This window comes from Pseudopipra pipra, chromosome 5 (assembly GCF_036250125.1).
Source record: "Pseudopipra pipra isolate bDixPip1 chromosome 5, bDixPip1.hap1, whole genome shotgun sequence".
Taxonomy (NCBI): Eukaryota; Metazoa; Chordata; class Aves; order Passeriformes; family Pipridae; genus Pseudopipra; species Pseudopipra pipra.
Window position 1 is genome coordinate 25,593,788 of NC_087553.1, and position 27,694 is coordinate 25,621,481.

Consider the following 27,694-nt stretch of genomic DNA (forward strand, 5'->3'; position numbering starts at 1 on the left):
GAAGAAACTGTTAAAGTACTCTGATATTTTTGCGAACAGGGAGAGAGAGGAAAGCAGGAGGAAACAGTTGCTGGTATAAGTTAAGAAGGTTGTGGGCAGAAAGCCCATGGTGGTGTGTGAGTGGGCATGGGCACTGGGCAGGGAGGGTGGTAAATGGCACACAATGAGGAAAGCTAAAGGATCTGCTTGACTAAGCTGAGGCAGTTTCACTGGAGCTGAAGACAGTGAAAATGCCTTCTAGCTAGTAAGTTGGAAACTGAGACTTGGTTTCAGCTTTAAAAACAAAGAAACAAACAAACAAGTAAAACAGGCTAGTGAATATAGTCTACATATCAAAACTGATTATTAACTCTGCAGCTAGCAGAGAGGGAAGACATGCAGGCTCCTTCCCAGGCATGGAGACCTTGAAGAAGCTGTATCAGCCCCTAGCAGCCAGCCTTGGCAGCTCTTCCAGCCATCTTGCCAGCAGGACTCATAAACCCTGCTTTTGCAGAGTGGGTGCTTTTTTGGAAGCAGATATTTGATTCTGATCTTCTGCAGCATTGAATATTCACTCTGGACTTCTGCAGAGTGTAGGGCAGAGCTCTTGGTGCAACTGCAGCATCTTGGCAGGACTCAATGACAAGAACGCTGAGGTCTGCCTGGACTCTCCTAGGGCTCCTCTGGGAATTGCCCACCTGCTGCTGTCTAAAAAAATTGAGGCCTCTTGGTGCAGCCCAGTGTGCATAACTGCTTTCCTCTTTATTTCATTCTATGTGCCACAAAACTGAAAGTGTCCTGTCAATGGTTTTGTCCCCAGGATGAAAGCGTCACACAACTGGGACAGGAACTTGCCCAGAAGCTGGGACTGAGGGTTCGAAAAGCATACAAAAGACCTCAGGTATGACTTCTTTTGGTTAGAGGGTATCCTTTGGCTCATGCAGATTTACTTTTGCAGAAGTGGGAGGTGCTGCCCTGCAGTTACAGACACATGTACACCACCCTGCCAACCTTCTTTCAGGCTGCTAGCCTGCGTACACTTCGTGGTGGGGGAAAGGCCTGCACTTTGGGAGAGCAGCAGGTACACATCCAGTCAGATCCCAGGAAAGGAGGCAAAAAGCGAGTCCTGGGTCCACTAGTTAACACCATTGGCTGGATCTGTAACTTGGCTCTGCAAGGAACTGCTGCTGTAACTGGAGTACTGTAGGTGTTTAAATGTGTACCCTGCGATGGAGCTAGAGGGCGTCAGGCCACTGCTAGCGCTCTCCCATAAAGCTGCCTTGGTCATGGATTTTGTTGTCAGAAGTAGGGAACATAAGCTGGTAGTGGAGGCTGACGTTTTCATTCGCATCCTCGGCCCCATGCGCGGTGGTGTCTTAATCAACCAGAGTGTTCCATCTCCAGAGGGGCACCTTTGTAATATGAAGTGGAGTGATTGGTGGGCATTAAGTTTGCAGAGAGCTTTTGGGTAAATCTGACTATAATGTTTTAATCCTTTCCCTGACAAACTTCACATGTGATTTTCCTACCCTGAAAAAAACTCCTTGATGTTGTAGCAGCTCTCAACACTCCCAAATGATTCTGTCTCAAAGAAAGGGAAGCTTTTTGCAGAAATACTTTTTGTAGCTGTTCGTTGCGTTGGCCTTGCTGCCTTTTTTTGGTGTTGTCATGTTACTCAGTTGAGATGGGCTTAAACCACTTGTATGTGAGAAATACAAAAATTAAAAACTCTGAAATGCTTTTTATTATTTGAAATTTAGTGATTGGTATTTTGATAACTTTGCAATCTCTTCTGTTGACTTCCACCTTTCATTCCAACACTGTAATGCCTTCCTAAAATAGTAATTTCTTAATAAAAAGAAACAACCTTCTGTTCCTCAGGGAAGTCTTTTGCTTCCTGATTGTGTCGGATGTTTTGAGGTGTACAGAACAAATTTATGTCCCTTTTTAGTGTTAAGGAACATGTACCCTTGGGTCACAGACTTTTGGGGTAGCTTTTATTTTGGGGCAATGCGTGGAAGGAAACTCTATTGTAACCCAGCTTTGCCTAGTTTATGAGCATTCATGGGCTGAATTCTGCTCTGAAACCTCTCTCTTCCTTGCAGCAGGAATTGGAAACATTCTCACTACTCAGTAATGGCACATCAATCAATTTATCAAACCAGGTAGAGTTTGCATCCTGTGGTTGTTACTCTTTATGGATTGTGTTACTAGAATGCTTTGCAGTTTTGTTTACATGCAAATTTATATTGATCTTTTAGGATTGAACTGTATTAATTAGTTTTCCACTTTTAAGGAATATTTTCAAGGAAATTAATTTCTTTGAAAATATTTCTAGTGACAGCATTTTTGTTGTCAGTAATCAGATTACTGAAAATGGTCATTTTGCTTGGTTATTGTGAATGTTTGCTTTCTCTTGCATTTTAAATGAATTTTCATTTTCAAGTTTTTATGTAGTTAACAGCAGTGCTAAGTAAAAGTCAGAAAGTGCAACCGCTGAAGAAACATACAAATTAAATGCTGTGATGTACTGAGAGAGGTACATACACAGCTTATGTACTCTTTGTACTGTCCTGGGACATCCAGGTGACCAGGGCACTGTACAAATGCTAAGGTAAAATATAAGAAATTGCGGATTTTGTTGTTCTGACACTGGGTAAAAAAAAAAACAAACTAAACACTTGCTGTTTTTACAGGCTGTTTGGTAGCTCACACTGCTCCTTAAAGCAAACAAACAATAAAACTGTAAACATTGTAATTTTGTACAATAAGATGGGATACTAAAGAATTAGTTTACCTCTCATGCTTCAGTGCCTTGCCTTCACATCTTTCTGTGAAGGCCAATCAGCTTTCTTTAATGGTTGTGCCTAGTTTTTAATTTGAAAATCTTTCCTTTTGCAAGAATTGAAAGTAGTGCAAAAACTATTGTAGTAGATGCAATATCTCAAGACAAATGCTTTACTTGTGCCTTTTTAAGTTTAAGCTAAAGGCACACCTCTGTTTATGTTTCTGTAAAATACGGACTCAATTTATTTCTTGCCTGGAGCTCCAAGTCAGCAGTTGTCTTGGCGGAAACATTTTCCTGTTTTGAGTTTGCTGTAAAAGTTTGTGGGTTTTAGATCACAAAATATGTGAACTAAGAAAAGGAACGTTGCGTAAGATCAGGCTAATCGGCTCTCCCATGCTGTGGGCTGACCGACTGATGCATCCTGGGACTTGGGACACAGTATTCTCACCCACACATGAGAAACCCTACTCTATGTATGGATCTATTCAAATGGTTGGATATTGTGCAGGGATGGTATTCCTTTGCAGCAAAATGGTTTGTACACGGATGAAGGTAAAAACGAATAGGTTCCTTGGATTAATGGCCTCTTAAAGTTCATTGCCTTTACTGCTCTAGCAAGGAAAGAGGCCATAAAGGAAAAGAAGGGGTCATATGCATTTAGTAGTAGTAAACAATCTCATCTGTGAAGTGTGGATATCTGTTAAAAGATTCATTTATCACAATATTTTTCTCTCCCCTTTCCTACATCCTCTTTGCAGACTACTTCCAATGGATTGGGTTCGATAGATGACATCGAAACAGGTAAAAATATCCCTCTTCTCAGATTTTTGTGCCTTCAGAAAGGTATGTGACTAGACTGGCAGGCCTGAGAGGTTCATCCCTGCATTTGTATCTCTTCTGCACACTCCTGGCTTTGGTAACAAGGAAGAGGGAAAGGTGGTGGAAAGCAGGAATGTTTTTTCTGCAGAAAAGGCCAGGCCCAGTGAGAGACATATCTGGAAATTAAAAGGGTCTGCTGAGATACACAGCTTTCTCCAGTTGTGCTTTCTTGAAGCTTGGCAAAGCTTCTGAAGCTCTGCTCCCAAACAAAACAGCCCAGATAAAGTGAAGTTAAGGTTATAGGCACCGCTTGTGCTTTGAGTGTGTATTGTACTCCAAGATGTTGAGGTGGAGCAATTGAAAACAAAAGGAGTTGGGAGGGACCAGGGAGAGCTGAGTTCAGGGTTAGGCACCCAGGAGGAGCAGAAGGAGGGCTAACAAGGTTACTTTTCTCATGCTGTGAAACAAGTGACCTTAACTCTGCCCCTGTAGAAAGGCTTGCTAAGTGTGTTGCCCTTTGTTGTGTGCTGGAGCACTGAGCTTGTGCCTCTGAGCACATTCCTCTTTGTTCCTTCAAAAGGTAAGGAACACACTTACCTGTGTGTGAGGGTAAGTGTGAGGACTTACCACTGCAATGGCTCTTTTTATAGAAAGAAACTAATTTCATCGTTAAGGTGCTTTTGGAAACATGTTAGTTTTCTGTTGAATGCCAGTTCAGCAGCTGAATGCTACATGTGATCATGAGACCCAGTTCTGTGAATTAAGGAGAGTTTTTCACATTATCTTGCAGTGCTGAAATGAATTGGACTCCTACTATAGAGTACAGAGTGACCGCGTCCAGTAAGCTCTATATCTAATTACAATTTGTGTAAGAGCAGCAGCCACCTTTGCTGCAGTTCAGGCAGACAAAGCCTTTACTGCTAGGAAACCTTTTCGAAAGCACTGGAATTATGTGTTATCCCCCTGACCTGAGAGTGGTGTGCCACCAGGAGGGCTGTGGGTGCTGGGAACCTTGAGAGTTTCAGATTCAAAGCTTTTTTAGCAAGGGGGTTTTTTGTTGTTGGTTTGGTTTTGAGATCCAAACTCTTCAAGCGCTTTCCTCCATGTTTTGCTTGAAGTGATCTGATTAACTCAGCCTGTTCTGCAGAGATCATGGCTCAGATCTGGCTCAGTATGGCCTTTGGCTAGCTAATGCACTAGGGAACCACTGCTGTTTGGGGAAGTGGAGCTAGAAACTGGGCTTTTAAAAACTCTGTACTTGCCCCTCTGGGTCAGACAGGTGTATGGCCAGAGAAGCTGCCAGATGGGAGGGCTTGGAGCTTAGTGTCATGGCAGTGGCAGAAATCAGGAAGGGGGTGTGTGTCTGTGATCTACTCATCAAAGAAAGCTGTTTTATTTTTTGAAGATGGAGCAAACATTAGGTGAATGCAGGAAGTGCATGAGCTTTCTGTAAGGAGAGTACATGAAATATGGGTATCGTGGCTGGTAAGGTCAGCAGGTGGGGTGTCCTGAGGAAAGCAGGAATGGGAAAGGAGGGATGGGAAAAAAGATTGGACAGAGGAGAGTGGGAGGAAGTGGCTGAAGGAATGACAGGGGTGGTCAGAGAGAGGGGAGCAGACATCTCCCCTTTGCTCCTTGCAAGTAGTGGAACCTGTTGGTCCCTGCTCTTCTCCTTGCCCTTCACATGCACTGTGCTGTGGGGGGTCCCATGTTATTCTCTGCCTTTTGGTTGTGCATTCAGCTTTTCTGGATTTGGGGCCTCTTAGGATGTGTGAGGGCCTCTTTTCTCTGCTTCCCAGTCTGAATGGAAACTGGAGAGCCTCATTCATTCCTCAGAGAAGGTCTGAACTGCTGGATCCTTTGGGGCCCTGTCATCATGACCCCTTTTGCTCCCTGCTGAATGTGTCCCTATCCCTTCCAGCATGTTCTGAACTTCTTGTTGGCCTCTGCAGGGATCTTGACAGTACTCCAGATTTAAACATCTGAAAAATGGGAAGGCACAAGCCATCCCTTTGTACTGCAGGGAATCTGGCTGAGCTGCCAGCTATGAGGCCATCACTGAGGGAAGCTGGATGGCTGGCTCCCGAGTGCAGATGGGGGTTCTGCACCGAAGGGACATGAGCCGAGAAAAGTCATCACAAAGGGGGCATGGGCTTGGAGCCGAGCCTGGTCTGAGGGGCAGTTGCAGAACTAAGGACACATACAGCCTGCCTTTGAGCTGCTGCCTGTGGGAAATGTATTCAGCTGCAGCACTGAAAGCTTGTGTTGGATCCCATAAGGTACAACATGTGTGTTCTTTCAATGACATGCTTGAGGATGTGGAGAGGGTGCCTGAGTCTGTTCCTTGCCACTTCCCCCTGCTTTCCCTGCCTTTTATCACAGTTTGGCCTCCAGTGCCTTGTACAGTGACCTTTGCTGTGGTCCATCCACATGGACCACTCACAACAAATGCTGGAGGAAAGGTTGCAGTGGGTGGTGCTGTGCTCCTGGTGGGGCTAGAGATAAGGGGGGCCTGCCTGTGTGTGTTGTCTGCTGTTGTTTTGTTCAGGACTTGGGGATTTGCTGCAATTGGTTATTTGCTGAGCTCTCTAAGAAAGGCACCACCACATTCCTCACTGAACACGCGCTGTAGATACAGTAACAGGGCTCGCTCGCCCAGTCCCAGTTACAAAGGGATGGCCGAGTTCTTGTGGGGACTGAGTGAGCAGACAGGAGGCATTTCTTGCTGGATCAAGTTTTGTGTCTCCAAAGCTTGTCTAGTTTCTTTCCCAAACTTATCAGTCTTTCTAATAAAAGTTATTGTCTCTCCTTCCAAACTTTGCCTTGCTTATAGCCTTAGACCATTGCAGCTACAGTGCAGCCTCTGGGATGTGGGTGGAGAAGGTAGCATCTTTGTCTTATTTCTTTTCTTTTATTCCAGGACATCTACACAGGGGCAGAATTAAGGTAGTTTGGGTGCTTGGTTTGAGAACTGCAAATGTAATACTGCATTTTCCAAATTTCTAACATTCAAACTTCTTTTTTTTAACCTTTAATTTTTTTGAGAATAAAATGCTCTTCTTTGAAAAATATGTGCTTGTAACTTAACTTCATTTAACAGAGGTTTATATTGCATGATGGGAACATCTTACCATTTCAGTAGTGTACTGGAGAGGGAAAGAAGCCTTAGGGAAAATCACTGCCTCTCTCCTGGCTCACACAAGTTCCCAAGGGGATGTTTGCTGCTCACGTGTTGAAGGGGAGTATGGGCAGCCACCTCCCAGCTACAGACATCAGGAAGGACTCAGGAGCAGGGAATTTACCTGGGTAAAGACAGCCGAGTGAGTCTGATGGGGATTTCTGGGGACACGTTGGTAGCATAACGTGATCTGAGCACTCAGTCTCCGACTCTCTTCTCAGCAGGGCCTTGTGTTTTTTATCTTCTGCTGTTTAGGAGGCCTGGGTTTTTAGAGAGGGTGTATGCAAGTAAGCAAGCTTTCAGCTGGGATATCAAAGCTCCAAGGACTAGAGAAGGCAGTGATCTCTGCCAAATGCCTTAGTGAGGAACATTAAAGAAAACACCAGGTGGTGGCTTATAGAGAAATCGGATTATGTGCCCCTGGCCTTTAGTCCTGGCCGTAGTGAACTCAGTAACTGCTCAGCCACAGGTTTTGTGTTGTTCCTGGTTACTGTACTGCTTGCCAAATCCTGACAGTCAGACTGGGCACTGGCCCTTAGAATGTATTTCAGCTATTGGTGAGCCATTGGAGAGCGGGAACAAAAATGAAAGGGCAAGTACTCTTCAGACTAGAGCCTCTCCTCTCGCAAAATTGGCATACTTCGTTTTTGTGATTTGTGGAGTTGTACAATATTGGTTTTGCCAGGCTGTGCTCTGCTTGCTTCCTGCAAGAGGCTCTCCTGGTGACTGGCTCTGTTTCTCTCTCATCACAGACTGCGCTATGGACCTGCAGTGCCTCCCGGCTCCTGTGGCCGCCTCCATCCCTGTGAATGATGGGCTGGCCCCTTTGCCCTCTGACGCAGATGCAAAGGGCTTGCCTACCTCGCTCCCTGCTGCCAGCTTGCTCCCATCTCCAGACTGTGTACCTTTGCCAGTGCCTGAGAGCGTGGAGGACTTCACAGATGGAGACATCATTGGGGAAGAACTGGACTCCCTCCTGGACTCCCTTGCTGAAGGGTCACCATACCCTCTAGTAAGAGTCAGCACTGCATGGGTCCCCTGCTTCTTGTTCCAAATATGTCCCTGGAGCATGAGGATATGTATGCTGCCTCTCTCTGTTTGTAATTATTTTCTCCTAACTCTTCCTCTGGCAAAACCCATTCATTACTTCCTTTATTTCTGCAAGTGGCTTGTGAGTATCTAAAGAGCCCTCCTCCAAGCCTGTTTTGCCGTGTACAACTTCATGGAGCTGCCTCTCAAAATGTACCCTAGGTCGCCTTCCTCGGACATTTCCTTCCACCTGGCCTCTGATGTCGAGGAGTTGAAGCAGGTCTGAGGGTAGAAATGAGTGGGGTGAAGCAGGAATGATGGATGTATTTTATACAGTGGCCATGCTCTAAGGTTCTTGTATTTTGTGCAGACTGCATTCAGCCTGTGCTCTTTGAACAGGTCTGGAAGCTGCAGACGCAGTCTGTATTCATACTTATGTTAGATTTTATTTGCCAGTGTTGCTGATGTTATGTGAGCCAACTTAGGTCTGGAGGCAATATAATCACATTCACGTTGGATGCCTCTGAGCCAAAAAGCCCTGATGGGAGGTGCCACGAGTCATGGTCCTTACCCTGACCTTGGTGCAGTGTGTACTCAGCTGCACTGTTTCTCAGCCTGAGCTGGTTTAAGTGCCCAGCACAGGGCTCTGCCTTGCAGACTGATGAGCTCAGGTAGCCCAACACCTCCTCAGGGATCTTGGTCCAGACTGTTTGCAGTATAGATAGATTGGAAGGTCTGTGGTGGACTGAGCTGCCAGGTATCCTTTTGCTTCAGATAGTATAGCACGCACCTCAGTGGGAGCCTGTTGCTCTCTGTTGTCATGGTTTAGCCCCAGTCAGCAACTAAGTACCATGCAGCTGCTCACTCACTTTCCCCCTGCCCCTTCCCCAGTGGGGAGGATAATGAAAAAAACTCAAAAATCCAAACTTGTAGTTTAAGATAAGAACAGTTTAATAATTGAAACAAAATAAAATATGATAATAAAAATAATAACAATAATAATAATAATAGAAAAGGAGAGAGAGAGGGAGGAATAAAACCCAAGAGAATGAAGTGATGCATAATCCAGTTGCTTCCCACCCACTGACCAATGCTCAGCCCATCCCTGAGTAGCAACTGGTGACTTCTGATCTAGTCTCCCTAATTTATATACTGGGCATGATGTTTTGTGGTATGAAATATCCCTTTGGCTTGTTCAGATCAGCTGTCTTGGCCATGCTCTCCCGCAGCTTCTTGTGCATCTGCTTGCTGGCAGAGCATGAGAAACTGAAAAGTCCTTGACTTAGAGTAAGCACGACCTAGCAACAACCAAAATACCAGTGTATTATCAGCATTATTCTCATGCTAAATCCAAAACACGGCACTGTACCAACTACTAAGAAGAAAATTAACTCTGTACCAGCCAAAACTAGGACATCGGATTTAAGTCTCTACTCCTCATTCCTAATGTGCTGTTTATCCTCCTCCTTCCTGATTCCCCGAAGTCTCTGGTCCAGGGCACCATTCCTGCCAATCTGCCAACCGAGATGCCCCAGTTGATTCCTGTGTTTCCGGGGGGAACTCCGCTGCTGCCTCCAGTCGTGACAGCCAGCATCCCTGTCTCCACCCCTCTGCCACCCGCCTCCTTTGGCCTGGTGATGGATCCCACCAAGCAGCTCTCCTCCTCCTCTGTCCTGGATGCCTTCGAGGCCCCACCAGGAGGAAGTGGCGGCTCTACTTTAGATTCGCTGGATTCCCTGGATCTGCTTCCCTACACAGACACACGGCTCGATGCCCTGGACTCCTTTGGGACGAGCAGAGGGTCTCTGGATGCCTTGGATTCCTTTGCCATTGGTAGGTGCAGAGTGACGGGGTTTTGTGCTGCCTTAGCTGTGAATGCACGCCAAAATTATTTCCTTCAGTGCTGAGAACATCCGTCATGTGGCTTTATCTGCTGGTGTGGCAGAATGGGAATATCAATGTAGAGGAAAGCAGGGAGTTGTCTTGGACAGAGCAACTGAGTATGTTTAGCTCAGGAGTAATGAGAAAGGCTGTTGGGTGTGTAATCCCAGACAACCAGTACGTGCACAGAGTGAAGTTTAAAGAGGAGACAAAGGTGTATAATAATGAATGGTGAGATTTAAACCTGGCTCGGTGTCCAGGACACTTCCCTTGGCACAATTTGCTGGACTATAGCATGCTTCCTCCCCCCTCCTCATTTTGCACAAAGTGAGCAAAGTCATGGTGACTGTTTGAGATGATGCAGGACCTTGTTATGCTGGGCAGAATGGTAGAGGCTGAGGTGGGTTTTTCCCTCTGGATTCAGGGCAGTGAGTGTCCTCTTGAATGAGGCTCTGCACTCTGATGTCACCAGTAGAAAAGCTGGAGAGGATGGTGGGCAAAAAGTGCCTTCTTGTCCAGGAGGAAAGGCAGGCTTCTTCTTGGTTAACTTGTCCCCAGTGTTGCAGTATGCTGGCAGCAAAAGTATTTTGAGAACAGCAGAGACTGGCCAGTCAGCCTTCAACACTCACATTCACCTCAGCATTGGCTTACCTTTGAGTTGCCACCTTGGGAATGCCAGTGCTCAGCAGCATAGAGTTGGGTTCAGTAGGATTTGTGGGACAAGAAGGCCTTTCCTGGAGTTTTTCCAAGTCCAGACAGCTGCTTTGGGGATAAAGTATTAAAATATTATGAAATAAATAAAGCAAATTGATTTAATAAGCATTTGTTTGTCTTTTTGTGAGCGGAATTGCCTCTGAAAGTGAAATGATTGTATTTGTCTTGTGGGGCTCTTTTCCCTTTCTTTTGCCCAGAAGAAACTAGCTCTCAGGAACTGCGACACCCACCTGGCAGCCAAAAACCATCCCCTGTGGTGAGTGAGCTACTCCTCCCTGCTGATGTCCCAGGGTGCTCTGGAGCCAAGGTAGTAGTGACTTGGGTGATGTAGGTAATTTGGGCCTCTCTTCTTGACCTGCCCCAGTGAGTTTTGCCTTCCATGTCGTGGCAAGGCAGGTAAAGATTTCCCCAGTCAGTAGGAAGACCTTTGTTCCATCTTTGTTTTTATCTGTAACTTCATATTGATGGGGTGGACATGGTGTGGCCTTGGTTGTAGGGTCAACAGGGGATCATGGACGCTGGTGTCCCATTGTGTCTGGCAGCCACATAATGCTCAAGGATGGGGCAGAGTAAGCCAACTTTGACTTCAGGCTACTGAGGCTCTTTGCTGCTCTCTGGCCCTGTCAGGAGACTTCTCCAGATACACTGTTCTGTCTCTGTCCTATGTCTCCAGTTTGGAGAAAAAGGAGATGGTTAAGCAAGCTTAGAGCAAGAATTATTCTTGAGTTTCTGGTCATCTGCTAGCCCTATTAACATCAATGTGAATCTCCCTGAAGATTTACTGATATGTGGTTTGGGTTTTTTTCTCAGGTTGGGATAGGGTTAAAAGCCTTTCAGTGGAGAGCTTATTGTGATGGAAGGAATGGGAAGGAGCAAGGAGGGCATTTTGTTCTGTGGCTCATGATAGAAAACTGAGATCCCTTACCAATAGAGAAAGAGGCCTGTCTTTGAAGTGAACATACCACAGTGTTGGTTCTCTTTGAAGAAGTTGCATGTAGCTCTTTTGGAAATGTCATTTCAGATGTGAGCACTTTTATGAGAAAGGAAATGAGAAAGGTTTTTGAGAGACTGGAGTGGGGCAGGGGGTTAGAGAGGTTTCTTGCCCAGGTAGTTGCAGAGCTGAAAAGAGAGGTACATGTGTTTTCTCTCAGGTCAGCCTTGGTGGAGTGAGTCATCCAGCTGTGCCCAAGGTCACCGAGCACCTGCTGTCCCAGCCAGAACCAGTAATGCCCAACACAGCCCTGCTAGTGAAGAACCCACTGGCAGCTACTCACGTCTTCAAGCAAGCCTGTCATATCTGCTACCCCAAAACAGGTGATGCGTTGGCTCTGCCACCAGAGCGCTGGCCCAGGCTAGGATTTGGCTTTCCCTGGGCTGATGAGGTTATTCTCTCCTGCAGGCCCCAAGGCTGGTGATTACACCTATCGGGAAGGCTTGGAGCACAAGTGCAAGCGGGACATCCTGCTGGGCAGGCTGAAGAACTCGGAAGATAAGATCTGGAAGAGGATCCGTCCTCGCCCAACAAAAACCAACTTTGTAGGATCCTATTACCTGTGCAAAGGTGATCTGGGGCAGTTGGTGGCCAGGAAGGGGCTGTTCACTGTGTGCTGCGGGAGGCTGGGAGAGAAATTATAGTTGATATCTACAACTGTTGCCTTCTGGCTCTGGGGTCTCCTGTCCCATCAGTAGCCTATGGACTGGATGGCTAGGCACAGTGAAGGGCAATTAGCTGCCATGCTGTGGAGAGCAGGCAGCTTCTAAAATGGTGGAGCAGAAGAGTTCCAAAGGCACAGTGAGGTGCAATGCATAGCCAAGTGCTCAGAGCTGCCCTGTTGACATGGGCTTTACTGTGAACCTGCCTCCTGTACAAGTGCTCACATTAGTCCCACTCCACTCAGCTGCCCCAGGGCAGGCCTGTGGTTCTGCCTAGGGAGAAGCACTCTCTACCTGTTCCCTTGCTCCAGCCATCCCACGGTACATGCAGGCAGTGTGACCAGACTGGTCCCTGAGGCAGTGCCATTACAAACTACCGAATGAGGTGGGGAGACTGCAAGAGCCAAGCTAACAGGGCCACTTAGTGCTGGGCCTATGGGAGAACTTAATATGGATTAGTGTTACTTAAATCATGATCCGTCCCTTGCCAGGGACTGAATTAAAGCTGGCCTCTGTTTTGAGATGGTTTCCCCAACAGCAACATTACTTGAGATTGTCACCATTCAGTAGTTTGCATTAACTTTCCTGAATGTCTTGATAGAGACAAGCTTGGGGGGAGATGTCTTTTCTTTTTTCTTCAGCTCTGTTTTCTTGCTTTCAGTTCCTTGAGAGGCATGGGCAGCGGGAGGAGATGAGAGAGAGTTTAGTTTCTGACTGGGCCGCCCTGCTTGTGTGGTGGTGTGTGCTGTTTGTTGCTTTGTAGATATGCTTAACAAGCAGGACTGTAAGTACGGGGATAACTGCACCTTCGCGTACCACCAGGAAGAGATCGACGTGTGGACGGAGGAGAGGAAGGGGACCCTCAACCGTGACCTCCTCTTTGACCCGCTAGGTGGGATCAAGCAGAGCAGCCTCACAATTGCCAAGCTCCTCAAGGAACATCAGGGCATCTTCACCTTCCTCTGTGAGGTACAGAGCTGGTGGGAGGGGGCAAGCATCCTTCATTGATATGTTGATAGTTGCCACCACGGAAACATGGTGGAATGACTCGCACAACTGGAGTGCTGCAATGGATGGCTATAAACTCCTCAGGAGGGATGGGCAAGGCAGGAAAAGCAGTGGGGTTGCCCTGCATGTTTGGGAGTGTTCTGACTGTCTAAAGCTTAATGATGGCAGCAATAAGGTTGAGTGTTTATGGGTAGGAATCCAGGGGAAGGCCAACAAGGCTGATATCATGGTGGGATTCTGTTACAGACCACCCATCCAGGCTGAAGAGGCAGAGAAATTATTCTATAAGCAGATGGGAGAAGTCTCACAATCTCTAGCCCTTGTTCTTGTGGGGGACTTCAGCTGAAAATACAACACAACAGAGAGGAAACAGTCTAGGAGGTTCCTAGAGTGTGAGGAAGATAACTTCCTGACACAGCTGGTGAGGGAGACAACTAGGGAAAGCACCTTCTGGACCTGTTGTCTGTGAACAGAGAAGCACTGGTGGGTGATGTGATGGTTGGAGGCCAACCTGGGCACAGCAATCACAAAATGATAGTTTTCAGTTCTTCAAGAAGTAAACAAGGGGGTCAGCAGAAATGCTACCTTGGACTTCCCAAGGGCAGACTTTGGCCTGTTTAGGATTCTGATTGACAGAGTCCCTTGGCAGGCAATCCTGAAGGGCAGAGGAGTCCAGGAGGGCTGGGCATTCTTCAAGAAGGAGATCTTAAAGGTGCAGGAGCGGGCCATATATGACTCTCTATGTCCCAGCCAGTGCCCTGCTCCCAGGAGGGCAATTACTGTGTAGGAGATAGGAGAAGTAGATTTCTTCCTTAGCCCTGCAGCTGAACCAAGCGTTCACAGCCTCATAAGATCACTCGTCTCTTCCTCTGTCTTGAGATGTTGCTTTGAATTGTAATTTAGCTGCAGTTACTTTAGAAATCAAAACTCCATAATGCAACAAATTCCCATTTGACATCTGTGCAGAGCCACAGAACTGGTCAGTTGAGGATTGTCTCATATGATCTTGATGCTCTGCAGCACAGAGTTCCCTACGCTGGCAGTAGATGTAAAGGGACATGTTCTTTGCTGTGAAGTGTCTGTTCTTTTATTTCTCCCCATCATTTCCCCCTTGTTCTTGCTCTGTTGGCTAACACGGAAAGAATATGTGGCTCTGACCAAAAGTTTTCCAACCACAATGGAAAATACTGTTGAGAATAAGCCAAAATATGTTGTCCGGAAGCTTTTCCAGAAATTCACTTGCTTTATTTTAAAGCCCTACCACAAAGTTTTCACCAGACTTCTTTCTGACTTCGAACATTAGAATAGGCTGGCTCTGGTTCTTCTTCCTCTTCCAAGTGAAATGGCTCTGGTTCACTGCTCTCTAAGATTTTCCCAGCATGCTAATTCTTCTCTTCTCAGATTTGCTTTGACAGCAAACCCCGGATTATCAGCAAAGGGACCAAGGACACACCATCTGTCTGCTCAAACCTTTCTGCCAAGCACAGTTTCCATGACAACAAGTGAGTGAACAGTTTTTTGTGCTGATGGGAACAATTTCTCACAAGTCCAGCCAGTTTAACTCCAGGGCCCTGGTCTCTTTCTTTCTTTTCTCCCCATGGGTTCCAATCATAGGGCAGCTCAAAGCATGATAAATAGCACTGTGGGCTTCACCCTGTGTTTTTGCTGCTGGTGCTGAAGGATTTCAGGCATCAGCAAAGCCCTTTGGTGTCAGTATACTAAGTTTTCCATTGACTTAATTTGCCTTTCAGTTTGGCCTTTACATAAAGGTCAAAACAAAGATCCTGTAGCTCAGGATCCTGCTTGTGACTGGCTGGTAGTGAATGTTTAGGAAAACAAGTATAACAAACATGTCAAGTACATAGTTATACAATTCCTTCTGGTCCCTGGCATCCTGAGATTTCGGGACTTGCTGAGCCTGAGGAGTTGGTATCTTTGTTGCATATTTTGAAATGTGTCTGATCTCTGAACTAAAGCAGAGCATCACCCATGTGCTGAGGAGATTGAAAGTACCTACCCAGACTTGATAGGGTAGGAGGGCAGGGGCTTGCTTTTTCCAGAGGGAATTTGTCTCTCCCGGAGTTGATTTTCTGCCCGCCCAGTCAAATGTCTGGATGTCACATGAAAGGAGGAGGTGGGGAGGGTTTGATCTTCTGGTGCTTCATGTTTCTCTGGCCTGGCTGCAGGTGTCTGGTCCACATTGTGCGTTCCACCTCCCTGAAATATTCCAAAATCCGTCAGTTCCAAGAGCACTTCCAGTTTGACGTGTGCCGACATGAGGTGCGTTATGGCTGCCTTCGTGAGGACAGCTGCCACTTTGCTCACAGTTTCATTGAGCTCAAGGTCTGGCTGCTGCAGCAATATTCAGGTGAGTGTGACTTGGCTAGTGTTGTGTATACCTGAGTTTCTTCCAGTGTGTACCCAGGACCAGTTGAGAGGGGAAGAGGGTGATTTAGGAGTACTGAGAAGTTGTCATTTGCCTGTGCATATACTTACTCTGCCTCCTCAGGGACACAGAAGAGAGGACCAAGGTGTTCTATGAGGTGGTTTGGCCCTTGTCCCTTTACATGTGCTATTATAATTTGTAGACCAGGAAACCTATCCCTTGGGACCAGCTGAATGAATTAAAATTATTATTAGGTAGAACTGAATCCTAAAAGGTATTTTGGTGCTTAAATCTTGTGCAAATAGCAGTTGGACCCCTGAGTGACTATCTGCTGCAGTGAGAATGGCAGTATGCACAGGTGACAAAGCAGTTAGTTATATAAAGGAAGGCTGTGCATCTCCAGTTTCTCAAAACAAATTCATCAACAGTGGAAAATGACAAGATACTTGGTGTTTCCCAAAAAGCCTTTGATGAGATGCCTCTGAAGGGACTTTTGCAAACATTATATTCAGGGCACTCATGTAATGACACTGCCACATCTGGCACTTTCAGTCCTTTGTCTCTGACTGACATGTTGGAGGGTTTCTCTGGCTGCTCTCCTGTTGACTGTGTACATACTGGTCCACCCGCAGTGCTACCTACATCTTTTTTCATCAGAGGCTCTTGTTTAGTGCAACACCCAGCCGGGTAATTGGGAGTACTTCAGAAAGGAAGCACAGTATGGATGTTTCTCACCATTCTTTGATGTCATAACTAATGTTCAGTTCAGTCCTTGGCCTTGGCTTCAGCTTATGAGCGACAGTGATGAACAAGTGTGGCTCTATGCCAAATGCCATCTTTTATTCTTGTCGTTTGACCTCATTTACTTGTGGCCTCAAAAATTAAAAAATTATAACTCCGGCGTTTCTAAGATAGCACATTGCCTGTGTGCTGTAGGCCACCACTGCTGCCCTATATGCTTATGATACTGCTTGTAGTACTCTGGGCATTCTAATATTCAAACACCTTGCTCTTTTCCCCACCTCATGGTTGGTTCATTTTTGTTATTTTGTTTGGGGGTTTTTTTAGAAAAATTTCTTTACTCCCTTCTGCCCTCCATCTTCCTTCCTCTTCAGCCTGTAGAAGAAATAGTTAGACTGATTATTTTTTTTCTTACCTTCATTACTTGAGGAAGTGATTTCAAAAGGGGAGCTGAGGAGATGAAATAAGCCATGAGTTAAGAGCTGCAGAGGTGGTCAGTAAGCCCTATGCTTATTTCCGTCTTTTCCAACAATGCAAGAGCCATTATCTTGTGGGGTTTTTTCTGCAGGGCTCTATGTATGACCCTGCTCTCCTTGTGAGTTTGCTTTCCTGGAGTGGTAGTTTATTACCTCTCCTAAGTGTAGCCTTCATTATGGAAACAGAGATGAAAGATAGTTGTTGCCATTCTCTGAGAATGCTTTAGCTTTGGAGCAGAGAGTTTCAGTTGAGGGCTGTTTGCTTAGCAAGAATAGGAAGAGGGCATCATTCATAACAGCTAGCATTTGAAACATTCCACAGCCATCTGAGCTTTTACAGAGCTTTTGGCTTTGTTCATGAGGATAAAGGATCATATTAGTGGAGTAAAGGTTCCCGAGATCTGAAAATTGGATAGACAGGACTGTTTTGTTGTTCACTGTGGCTTTTCACAGACATATCTTGCTATCTTCTTCCATCAGTGGAAATCACAGTCTTTGTCCTCACTAACGATGTTGCAAAAGATACTGAAATATTTTAAGTAATCAACACATGGGCCTTTTGGTTCCCAGATCATTTCTTTGTGACAGTTCATGCTTTGGAGAGCTGGTAGATTGGCAAACGCCTTTCACATTTGGGAGGAGTTTTTTTTTTCCCCAGCCACCACATTTCTAGACTGTATTGTTGAGTTAGTTCACATTTCTGGGACTGAAAGAAGGCAGTCACTTGCTAAGAATTTCATTTGAAATTCAGTCTTCTGACAAGACCTGTGTATGCTTCTCCCATTGGTTCTGCACCCCAAGGACCACAGTGCAGGTGTGCAGAATGGAGAAGATCGGAGGTGCTTTGGCCCTTTCCCTGCCAAGTCCAGTGCAGCATGTTAACTTTTTTCCTGTGGTTTTCCCAGTTTTATAGTTTTTGTTCCCAAAGTGCAGATCAGCATCGTGTCCAACCCTGGAATATTTGGACACGAAAGAAGAAGTTGCAATTTTTCCAACTCTACCCTATTTCTACTGGAATTAATGTTTAAAAAGGAGAAAATTTACAAACAGCTCTGATCTGTGAGCAGTACCAGCTGTGTAGCAGCTGCCATTTTAAAGGCATTAGCAAATGTTCTTGAATAATAGTAAAGTTCCCTGAATGCTTTTCATCCTGGTCAAGCCCTGTGCAAATGGCAGTATTGTTGCCTGGCAGGGACCTGAACAGCCGGAATCACAGATGAGGAAACTGCGATCAGGAATGATGCAACTTATCCAAGTTACATACAGCCTAAGCTGAGATGAAAACTTACGTTTGGTGGCCCTTAAGTTCTGGAACATGCTGCCTCCCAGATCAAAGATCATGACCATGTAGCACACCTGGGGAACACCTCACTTCAGTAATAAAAGCTGTAGGCATAAGCAAAGTGATCAGTTTTGCAACCTCTGTGTCCTGCTGGTGCTGCATCAAGGCCATCCTCAGCACCCCGCTTGTTGCACTCAGCTGGCTGTTGCAAGATATTTGCTTCAGTTTGTTTTGGCAGCTATCTTGGGTCTTTATAGCACTTAAATAACATGGGCTTTTTTGTCACAGTCTTCACATTGACCAAACAGTTCCTACCCTTACACAGTTTTTTCAGTTTTTTCTTGCTGTTTAGTGCTCTGAGAGTCATAGGGCCCATCTGGCTGGTTGGTGCTAACAGAGGCTGTTCCCTCACCACTTGAGCTGGTCAGGAGTTAATTCCTTACATAAGGTCTGACTAACCCTTTTTGTTGTCTGATGTTGCATTTCTGATACCTGAAACCTTGCAGCTCTTTCCTTGCTGGTTACATACTAGCAGCTGTTCCTTGGTTGGTTTTGCACTGTTGGTCTTTCCTTGCTGCCTTGGTTGTGCTTGATGTTTGTATATGTTGAATTTCAACTTTCTGCTTTGCCCACTAATTGATGGGCAGCCCCATCAACTTGAAGGTGTAACAGGCTAATTAATCCCAGCCTGGAATGGGTGAGACTTCTGGGGTCTTGTAGGTGCTAGATGCCTCACTGGGATATCTGTGATCTTCCAACCTAGTGGCAAAAACTCCGTTATACAGTAGATCAACAGTAACAAAGCATTGTCTTCAGGAGCCTCTGTAGAATCTGTTGATATGGCATTCAGGGACTGCCTTTGTCAAGCTCTTGACCCCTAGTGAAAAATTATTGTCCCAGAGGCAGCAGCTGGGTCCTTTGCAGACAGCCTGAGCAGAAACGAGCCCAAGAGACCCAACTCTTCTCCTTTTGTTTGGCTTGTGTAGAGAGAGGATCTTCCTTAGCCTGGGATTAAACATGTTCCATGATGGATCCCCTCACAACTCATGTCCTGACACTACAGGGAGACTGTCAGAAGCTGTCAGCCACTCAGGGATTACTAAGCCCAAATGTAAGAAGTCCTGCAACCCCTCTCTTGTGTTGGTCAAAGCAAGGTAATTCAGTTCTGTCTCCTTTGTGTTCCCAGGAATGACCCATGAAGATATCGTGCAGGAATCTAAAAAGTACTGGCAGCAGATGGAGGCACATGCCAGCAAACCAGCCAACAGCATGGTAAGTAAGGTGTATCTAGGGCTTGCAGCCTGGTTTTGCTCCCAGCAGTTCCAGCCCTTTCTCTCTTTCCCTCTCGCTACTGTGCCTGATAGGTCCCAGGCTTGCCATTGAGGAGGAAGACAGCTGAGAGCTTTCCCAGTTGCTGTGCTGGTGTTGAGCTTTGTGCCTTGTTTTGCAGCATTGTTATCTGCTTTGTTCCATGGTGGGGTGAATCCTCCAGGATACGGAGGGCAACACACAGAGAATGGTGTTTCCTGTGGCACCTTGCTAGTGAAATTGGGAGATTTTAGGACTGTGGCCACACAGAGTGGGGACCAAAGGTGTCCTGCTGCCCTTTAGTGGCCAAGGGACGATAGAGCAGTTTGAAGGACTCTAAGAAATGACTCGACCCACAGGACTGATATAAATACAGGAGTAGGTGGAACTTCCAGTCTGTTGAGATGCTGTTGAGGCTGGGCAGAGATCTTAATGGTGCTTTACCAGGAGGAGGCTGTGAGCTTTGCCTTTGTGCCACCAGTCTCTCAGTGTGGGAGAGGGTGCCTCTGGCTGCATCCTCCAGCACTGCCAAGAACTTTCCCTGGAGAGGTGTGTTATAAGCAAAGGGCACTTTTTTGTTTACTTTCTTACAACTTGTTGGTTATGGGCAGTGCTGCCTTACCCTTTTTTTTCCCCAAAGGGGAGCTCTGTAGTGTAGGACCAGAGCCCACCCAATGAGAACAATTCCCAGCACTGAGGTTGAACTAAAGCAGTTTTTGCCATTAAAACAAGGAGTTTTTTATTCTTTAATTACTTTCATAAAATATGTCTGACAAGATGAGAAACTTCATGCCTCCTAGCAAGCACTCAGGCATAGGAGCACTTCTTTCCCCTGCAGAATAGCGGGGAAAGTGCTGTGAATCCTCTTTGTTCCCATTTGACTGCCTTCTTTCCTTTTGTGAAGGCCTGAGCTCACCACCCCTTGGTCTATGCCTTATTGTCAAAACAAGGGTGTTGCACCTTCGTCTGGAACCTGTCACCCAGGAGTCCCTCTGCAGAGACCAGCACTGAATGCAGTCTGTAAGCATCCTGAGGAAGAGGCGTTTTATAGGAGAGGGATCTGAGTCACTCATGTGGTGTGTAGGAGCTGGTTTTTGTCTAGGTTGTGGGCCAACAGAAGTGTTCTAAAGGCTATAGGGCACTGATGCTGGGGAAAAGCAGGTCTGATGGGCATGGCTTAGCCCAACAGGAAAGATGCAGGTGACTGCACTGATGCTTGCAGTGGGCCCTGTGTCCACATATGTGCTGATTATGCTGCATGAGATGGAGTCATCTTTGAGGGGATGCTCAGCAACAAACCTGTGCAGCTGTTGTGGTCTGAAATGGTGGGGGAGTGGAATGGAAAGCAGCAGTTCAGAATAACCAAGGTCTCTAGTTCCCAAAACTGACTTGCTTAAGAAATATGTTCTAGCTTCTCAGGAAGCTGAGAAAGACAAGTTTCTACATCCTATATTATATGAGAAGTGAGAACGGATGATCTGAATGGTTCCTGCAGACAGAGCTGGCTGTGATTTCTTTCTGTGTGGTGTGGGGACAGAGGGAGGGGCCTGCATCTCCACAAGGAAGGAAACTAAGTGTGAATTTGCAGCAGTTTGTGACAGCAGTTGGATTTGTATCAGCAATGCCTGCCCCAAGAGCGCAGTCTAGAGACCGATTCTCTCCTGCCTGCTGTGGATCTACCTGCATTTTCCGGAAAGCTCTCTCTGGCCATTCTCTGTGCATAATGAGGGGATAAAAAAAATACATGGACAGCTTTTTTTCCTGTAAGCCTTGCAGCTTCAAATTCACCTTTGTCTGGAGGTGCTGCTGTTGGAAGAACAAGCTGAACAGCAGACATGGTCAGAGCACGTCCTCTGAAGCACATGGGATCTGGATACTGAGTGAGGGTTCCATTTCTGGCTGCTGGGGCTTGCACAGGGCAGAGGATCAGGAAACAAAATGCCAGAGCCTGCTGCATCAGGGGATAGGCAGAGAGCTACACTTTCTTGGCCCTGTGAGCAGTGTTAGGGCTGATGGCCAGTGGCAAAGTCTGGTTGTACCCCACAAATGCCTGTCACAGAGCTGGACCCTGCACCCTCCACCCTTCCAGGGTGTGGAGGCAGAACAGCAGCCGTGTTGATATGGTCAGAAAATGCCTACCAGCGGCAGCACCAGCTGTCTGGGGGGATTGGCAGCCTGGCACTGGCACTGGTCAGGGAGACAGAGTCAAGTCGGTCAGATGCATGTGTTTGCAAATAGCAAACCATGGCTTTGGCATGAGCACGTCCTCAGCCACAGAGCTGTGCTTTGGGATGAGACCCTGGCTTGCTGCCGAAGACCCTGCGGGCAGGGCTAACTATCTGTTGAGAGATGTTTACTTTTGTCATTGTTTTCTCCTGTCCAAGCAGGCTAACGTGACTCAGAGTTTTCTCAGCATCCTTCCAGCTTTCAAAGTTGGCTGCCTGGCAAAGACAACTTCCCAGGAGTGCTGTAAAAACAGACTCCTCCTTCCCACCATCCTGTGTGATCCACTGTCACCCTGGTGCCCTCTGGTCAGCGGAAGCAAGGTCGCTCTGGGGGATTTTGCTGCAGTTTTGTCACGGCTGCCAGTTGGACTCAGTTAGCAGCTGGGGCTGTCCAGTTGTGGAGAAAAGAGGCAGGCAGCAGGCAGGAGCCCAGTAGCTGTGAGCAGGTCAGGAGGCTTAGCAAGAAGTGGAAGATGAAAATACACTGCTTGCTAAGCACCTGCCAGGAATCTTGCACCTGACTCCACAAATTTGGTCCCATAGAAGCTGCTGTAGGAGTAACCCAGTGGCTGCAGATTGAAGAGGCAACCAGCAGGAGGGACTGTTGTAGGTAGCTGGGTGTCTCCCATAGCATTCCTGTGAATTGAGGGGCTGTAGCTGTGATTTTTTCTGGTTTTCAAGGGCTAATTTGTTTTTACTCCCTTAGCCAGCTGCAGAACCCCATGAAAGCTGACCTCAGTATTATTAATTTAAGCATGGAGAGGAAAGAAAAGTCTCTAATAAGGGGTACGTGCCCCCAAGTACAGCTCGCTCAGTTGTGTGGCCGAGTAACATGGGCTCCTCATATAGTCCCCTGAGGCATGTGGCTCCTCCAGACTGAGACGGGTTCCTGAAGTTGGGAGACACGAGTGGCCATGTTGGGGCTGTTGCTTTCTGCAGAGCCTGAAGTGGAGAGCATGCCAAAGATTTTTATTTATTTGGTTGTCATGGTGTATAGCTAACACTATATTGGCTTCATAGCAAGGGGTGGTGCCATAGCCCATGGCACTTTTGCCTCATGTTATACAATTTCCACACTGTTGGTTATCAGCAGCCTGCCAGGTATGTCTTGCCTTTACAAATACAGTCATGTAGAATTAACAGCAGCAGCTTTGATTTTTTGCTTGGCTCCTAATATCCTGGGAGCATACATGCCCACTGGATTGATCAGCAGTTTGCATGACTCAGATGAAGAAATGCATGGGGCTTCTTTTGGTTAAGAATTTGTGGAAAAAGCAGCCCAGATTACCGAACTACCTGAGAGACATTCTTTTTATCTCTGATCTATTTTCCCTTCTGGAGCCACTCAGTTTTTATTTTTGCTGGGTCAGTAGGTTTGAGCAAAGCTTTCTGACTGTGCTGAGAGATCTGTCACCAGGAGGAGAGCACAGGACTGATAAAAAGGAATATGCCAGCAGTGCCATTTTGTTACCTTAGGCATGTAGGTTTGATGGGTGAGTAGTGAGCTGTAGTGTCATTTCCTTTGGAGACCAAGAGGAGATTAAAACTACTGTTTGAAGGCTGTACATCTCAGAAGGAGGCATCTTATTGCCTTCCATGATAGCCCAGGTCTCAACTCTACTCATCCCACAACCAGCCACTTTGATGTGTTCTTGGTGGTCACCAGCACAGTGGAAGCTGACAGATCACCAGCATAGGTGAATGAGTCATGTGCTGGGAGCCACCAAAAAGGCTGTCTTACAGAGGAGCAGAGAATCACTGCTGCTTTTCAAGAGAGATGCTGATTCCCTAGTAGGGTCCTTTTGGTGGGACAGCAGAGCACTGATGGCCTCTTGTAGTCAGCACAGACAAAGGTCAGCTCTCTGATCAGCTTTTCACAGTGACAGAAGACTTTTTATGTGTCAGCTCTGCTTCTGCAAAAGACTAGGTCTGGAGGATGCAGAGTGGTAGTCAATAGCTGATGTGGCGTTTCCTCGGAGATGCTTTGATTTTGCGTTGCCTGTGCTTGCTGTTTTCCCTTTGTCAAAGGATGTATACAGGGTCCATGCTATTGCTAATAATTTGCTTGCAGAAGCCTGCTCTTCAGGGACATGACTTGCCATGTCTGCTCATTGTGAGATGCTCAGGGTTAGAAGTCGAGGCATGGCAGGTGGGACGGGCTGCTGATGCAGTTTGCAGTCAGAGAACTGTTCATGGCTGGCTGGATGACCAGGGTGTTCTTTTGTACTCTCACATACTCCCAGGCCCGGGGCCACTGGCATGCAGTCGGGTTTGCTCTTTGGTTTGGAAGTGAACGGGAGACATCAGCCTCATGTCTTCCAGGGGTGATACAGAATGCAAACAGCTTTACAGAGGTTTGCTCAGAAAACGTGAGGCAGCAGCGATATGGGACTGGCTCCTGGTTTGTTTTTTTTTCTCCACAATCCGTTAGTCATAATCCCAAACCAGCCTTCTCATGGTGGGGTAAATAAGTGCAGTGGCTGAGCAGGTGTGAAATACATGCATTGTACCTCTGTCCAGAGACTGTGATTAACTGCTTGTGAAACCCAGTGCAGAGAAACTGTGAGAGATGGAAACCTGCCCAGAAATGGCTTGGAAGGATATCAACAAGAGGACCCAGCTCTGAGTTCATGGTGTCAAATGGTAGATATGGCATGAGCCTGTTGGTCCAAAAGCAGGAGTGGTGGATCCTGCACTGTGGCATGATCTGGCTTCCTCCTGAGGGGGCTCTCTCAGCTGTGTGACCAAGCTCTCTCTACAAGCAGTGAGCAGGACATGGATTGCCCTCCCTGCAGGGAAGTGGGGATAAGTGCTGGGGCAGGTCTCACAGAGCTTGTCTGTACGCGGAGATAGGCTGCAGGGGTTTCACAGCCAGGCCTGGTCAGTGCTGGAAACTGTCAGACTGTCTGTGTTTTCAGCCAGATGTCAAAGCCCAGGAAATCATGCTGAAGCAAGCAGTGGTTTTGCTCCTGTCTGGAATCTCAATGGGCCACCAGCTAACACTGGCAAAGAAGAGCTAGGCTGTCTCTGATTTAATCTGGCCTGTCGCTGGCACATGGGCATGCGGGGAGCTGCCAGCATGACTGTGGCAGGTTTGGGGAGTGCATTTTGGCTCTGTGTGCCTGAGACTGTGGTTCTTTTCCCCAGGCTTCTCCCCGGACTCCCACGTCAAGCACCTTTGACCTCCAGATGAAATTTGTGTGTGGCCAGTGCTGGAGGAATGGGCAGCTGGTGGAGCCAGATAAAGACCTCAAGTACTGTAGTGCCAAAGCCCGCCACTGGTGAGCAATGCAACTTTCTCTTTCCCTCACCCCTCTTCAAGCATTCTGCTTGATTTTGAATTAGTTTCCTTGGCTTTTTCATTGCTTTGATTGCTCTTCTGTGATGCATGTCATGTCTATTTGCACCTCTCAGCTCGTTGGGGCCCATAAGAATGTTTGGTGTGATAGAATTATTGAATCACAGAACAGTTCAGATTGAGAGGAACCTTTAAAGGTCATCTAGTCCAGTCCTCTTGCAATGAACAGGGGCATCTTCAACTAGATCAGGTTGCTCAGAGCCTTGTCCAGCCTGACCTTGAAAGTTTACAGGGATGGGGCATCCACCACATCTCTGGGTTGTGCCAGTGTTTCAACACCCTCATCATAAAAAGTTCCTTCTTTATATCTTGTCTGAATCTACCATCTTTCAGTTTCAAGCCATTACCCCTTGTCTTATAACTACAGGCCCTACTAAAAAATTTATTCCCATCTTTCTTATAAGCCCTCTGCAAGAGGAATATTGTCTGGGAAGTAACTGTTGGGTCATGAAAACTGTGGCCTGTCTCACCCAGGCAGTCTGGCAGGTTGGGATGGAAGGGTTTATAGGACTTCTCTTCCCATAACACAAGCCACAGAGGCACAGTCCAGCATACTATTGCAAATGTAAGACTTCTGTTGAAGAAGAGACAGAAGCAGCAGTTTCTAGAGGAAATGAGGAGGTGAGGATTGCTTCCTGGAATGGGAAAAATAACACCTCTTTGTGCAGCTGCTGAATAGAGCTGGGGCTTTTGCCCAGGGTATCTCCTGGTAATCACTTGCTGGAGCTGCAGGAGAATTAATACTTCCTGGCACCTGTCCATAAGACAGTGCTTGTAACAACTTGCATTTCTATTGCACCTTTCAAGCAGAAAATATTCCCAAGTGTTTTTCATGAAACTGATTGCACAAGAATTGGCTGTGTCAAAGGGTTAGTAATCCGTGGTGATGTCATGTGAGATTTGGGGGAGATTTTTGTGGCTTTTTGAGAAAAAATACCCTAGGAAATAGGTAATATGTACAGGGAGAAGTCCTCCTTAAACACCCTTCTTGTAGCTTCTCCATCACAGATGTGCATGTCTAGAAGCAACCAGATAGTGCAGGCACAAGCTGGACAGCAGGATCTGGTCAGCTCTCAATATTTAAGGGTCTCTGAGGTAAAGAACCCTTGTTCTGCTCTTCCTTATGCCTCTCTTGATTTTTTCTCTCTTCTTCAGCTGGACAAAGGAACGCCGTGTCCTGCTGGTGATGTCCAAAGCAAAGAAGAAGTGGGTGTCAGTGCGACCACTGCCTCCCACCCGCAACTTCCCACAGCAATATGATGTAAGCCCCATGCCAGATGCCCCTTCCCCTTCCCTTCCACCATGGTACAGCTTTGAGGGCTGGTCCCTTGCAGGCCTGGCAGGGAGGCAGGCACGTGATGGCTGAGATGGGAGGTAAGGACAGACTGATGGCAACAAAACACATCCAGCAAAAAGGTGGAGCAGAAGAAGGAGCAACACCCATTTAAACCACTCCATGCACATATGCGAGTTTTTGAAGTTGCTGTTAATGCATAACAAGAACTGTTAGTGCATCTCTGGCTGGCACAGGGTTTGGGAATGAAATTTAAGTGTCCCCTTAGGTCAGGGTTTCTCAATATGGGTGAGAGGAGAGGCACTTAGGAGAAGCCAGTCCCTGCCTTTGCTGTGGCTGGGCTGCTGTAGATTGTGAAACTTGCTCACAATGGGTTTTGAAAGTAAAACTCTAAGAAGAGCTAAAAAAGCCACATGCTGTGAGGAAAGTTACAGATATCCAACCTCCAACCCCAGCCCCAAATGTGGTGATAGATAGCTTCTCTCTTCCTCTTCTTTCATTTTTTCTGAAAGGAGAAGCTCCTTCACCCTACCCTGTCACAGGGGTACCCTACCCTCTGTCCCCCTGTGGTGCCAGGACTGGCAGAGAAGGGATGATCAGTCAATATGATGCTTGGAAACTTCTCCTTTTCTCTAGCACTGATGCTGTTGGTAGCTGTGAGGTAAAGTTATGTGCACACTAGTGTGGTCTAAGCAACCTGTAAAGCCACTCTTCACCCACTTGGAGATGGTTGGAGAATGAGTCACCTTTGGGGACCAGCAGCTTGACCAGCAGGAGACACTATGGGGTCAACTCAGGTTGCTCCCTGCTCTCTTGACCTGTACCTGCACCTGGTCACCTGTGGAAATGGAACAGGTGCTGAACTGAGCTGCCTGCATGTTTATGTCATCTGAAGATTGAGGAAAAGAAGCATGAGTTAATGATGTATGAAGTGTCGTGTTTGCAACCTTTCCTGTGTGCAATTTAATGCCCCAGCTGATTATTGAACCCACTTTCCCCTCTACCAAGGAGTATTTGTGCTGATGCTAAATTTTTCTCTCTGTCTTTTTAACAGTTGTGTATCCATGCACAGAATGGCAGGAAATGCCAGTATGTGGGCAACTGCTCCTTTGCCCACAGCCCTGAGGAGAGAGACATGTGGACCTTCATGAAAGAAAATAAAAGTGAGTGGGGAAATGTGGGCCAGAGAGTCTAGGGAGAGGGAAGAGGGCATTTGGGGAGTGGATGCAGGTTTTTTTAAGACATACCCTTGACAACAGAGATGGAGCTGGACAGGGCTGCTCCCATGAGCTTAGGTGGGATTAAGGGACAGGTCTTGTCTACAGTAATTTAGAGCTGCTCTTTTTGTAAATGTGCATGTATATCTTGAGTCCCTTGCCCTGAGACTTGTGCACATTGGTCCCATGTCTTGCTTTGCTCCATTCCTGCCCTCTCTTTCTGCAGCACTTTTGAATCCACCCTGTGCTGTCCCTCCAGTTGCCTGTGAAGTCCCAGGCCTGACTCTGTATGGAGCTCTGCCAAAGCACCAGTCCTGGCCTGTAGCTGCTCCTGTATCTCTCTTGTCTGTCTTCTGTC

The 27,694-nt window shown here is 46.8% G+C and overlaps 1 protein-coding gene across 8 annotated transcripts in view; it reads left to right on the plus strand.

The window, feature by feature from the left end:
• The window catches only part of ZC3H7B (zinc finger CCCH-type containing 7B), a 47,176-nt gene that overhangs the window by 12,133 nt on the left and 7,349 nt on the right, over positions 1-27,694 (plus strand). For 2 of the 8 annotated variants that reach the window (XM_064655197.1, XM_064655203.1), the window contains exons 6-20: positions 800-880; positions 2,085-2,144; positions 3,526-3,568; positions 7,517-7,776; positions 9,278-9,626; positions 10,586-10,695; positions 11,540-11,702; positions 11,788-11,949; positions 12,805-13,010; positions 14,451-14,551; positions 15,236-15,417; positions 19,121-19,206; positions 24,615-24,748; positions 25,981-26,086; positions 27,174-27,282. In XM_064655197.1, the coding sequence (XP_064511267.1) occupies positions 800-880; positions 2,085-2,144; positions 3,526-3,568; positions 7,517-7,776; positions 9,278-9,626; positions 10,586-10,695; positions 11,540-11,702; positions 11,788-11,949; positions 12,805-13,010; positions 14,451-14,551; positions 15,236-15,417; positions 19,121-19,206; positions 24,615-24,748; positions 25,981-26,086; positions 27,174-27,282 (2,152 nt within the window). The remainder of the gene's footprint in view (positions 1-799; positions 881-2,084; positions 2,145-3,525; positions 3,569-7,516; positions 7,777-9,277; positions 9,627-10,585; positions 10,696-11,539; positions 11,703-11,787; positions 11,950-12,804; positions 13,011-14,450; positions 14,552-15,235; positions 15,418-19,120; positions 19,207-24,614; positions 24,749-25,980; positions 26,087-27,173; positions 27,283-27,694) is intronic. The other 6 variants (XM_064655201.1, XM_064655200.1, XM_064655199.1 and 3 more) reach the window with 6 other exon arrangements.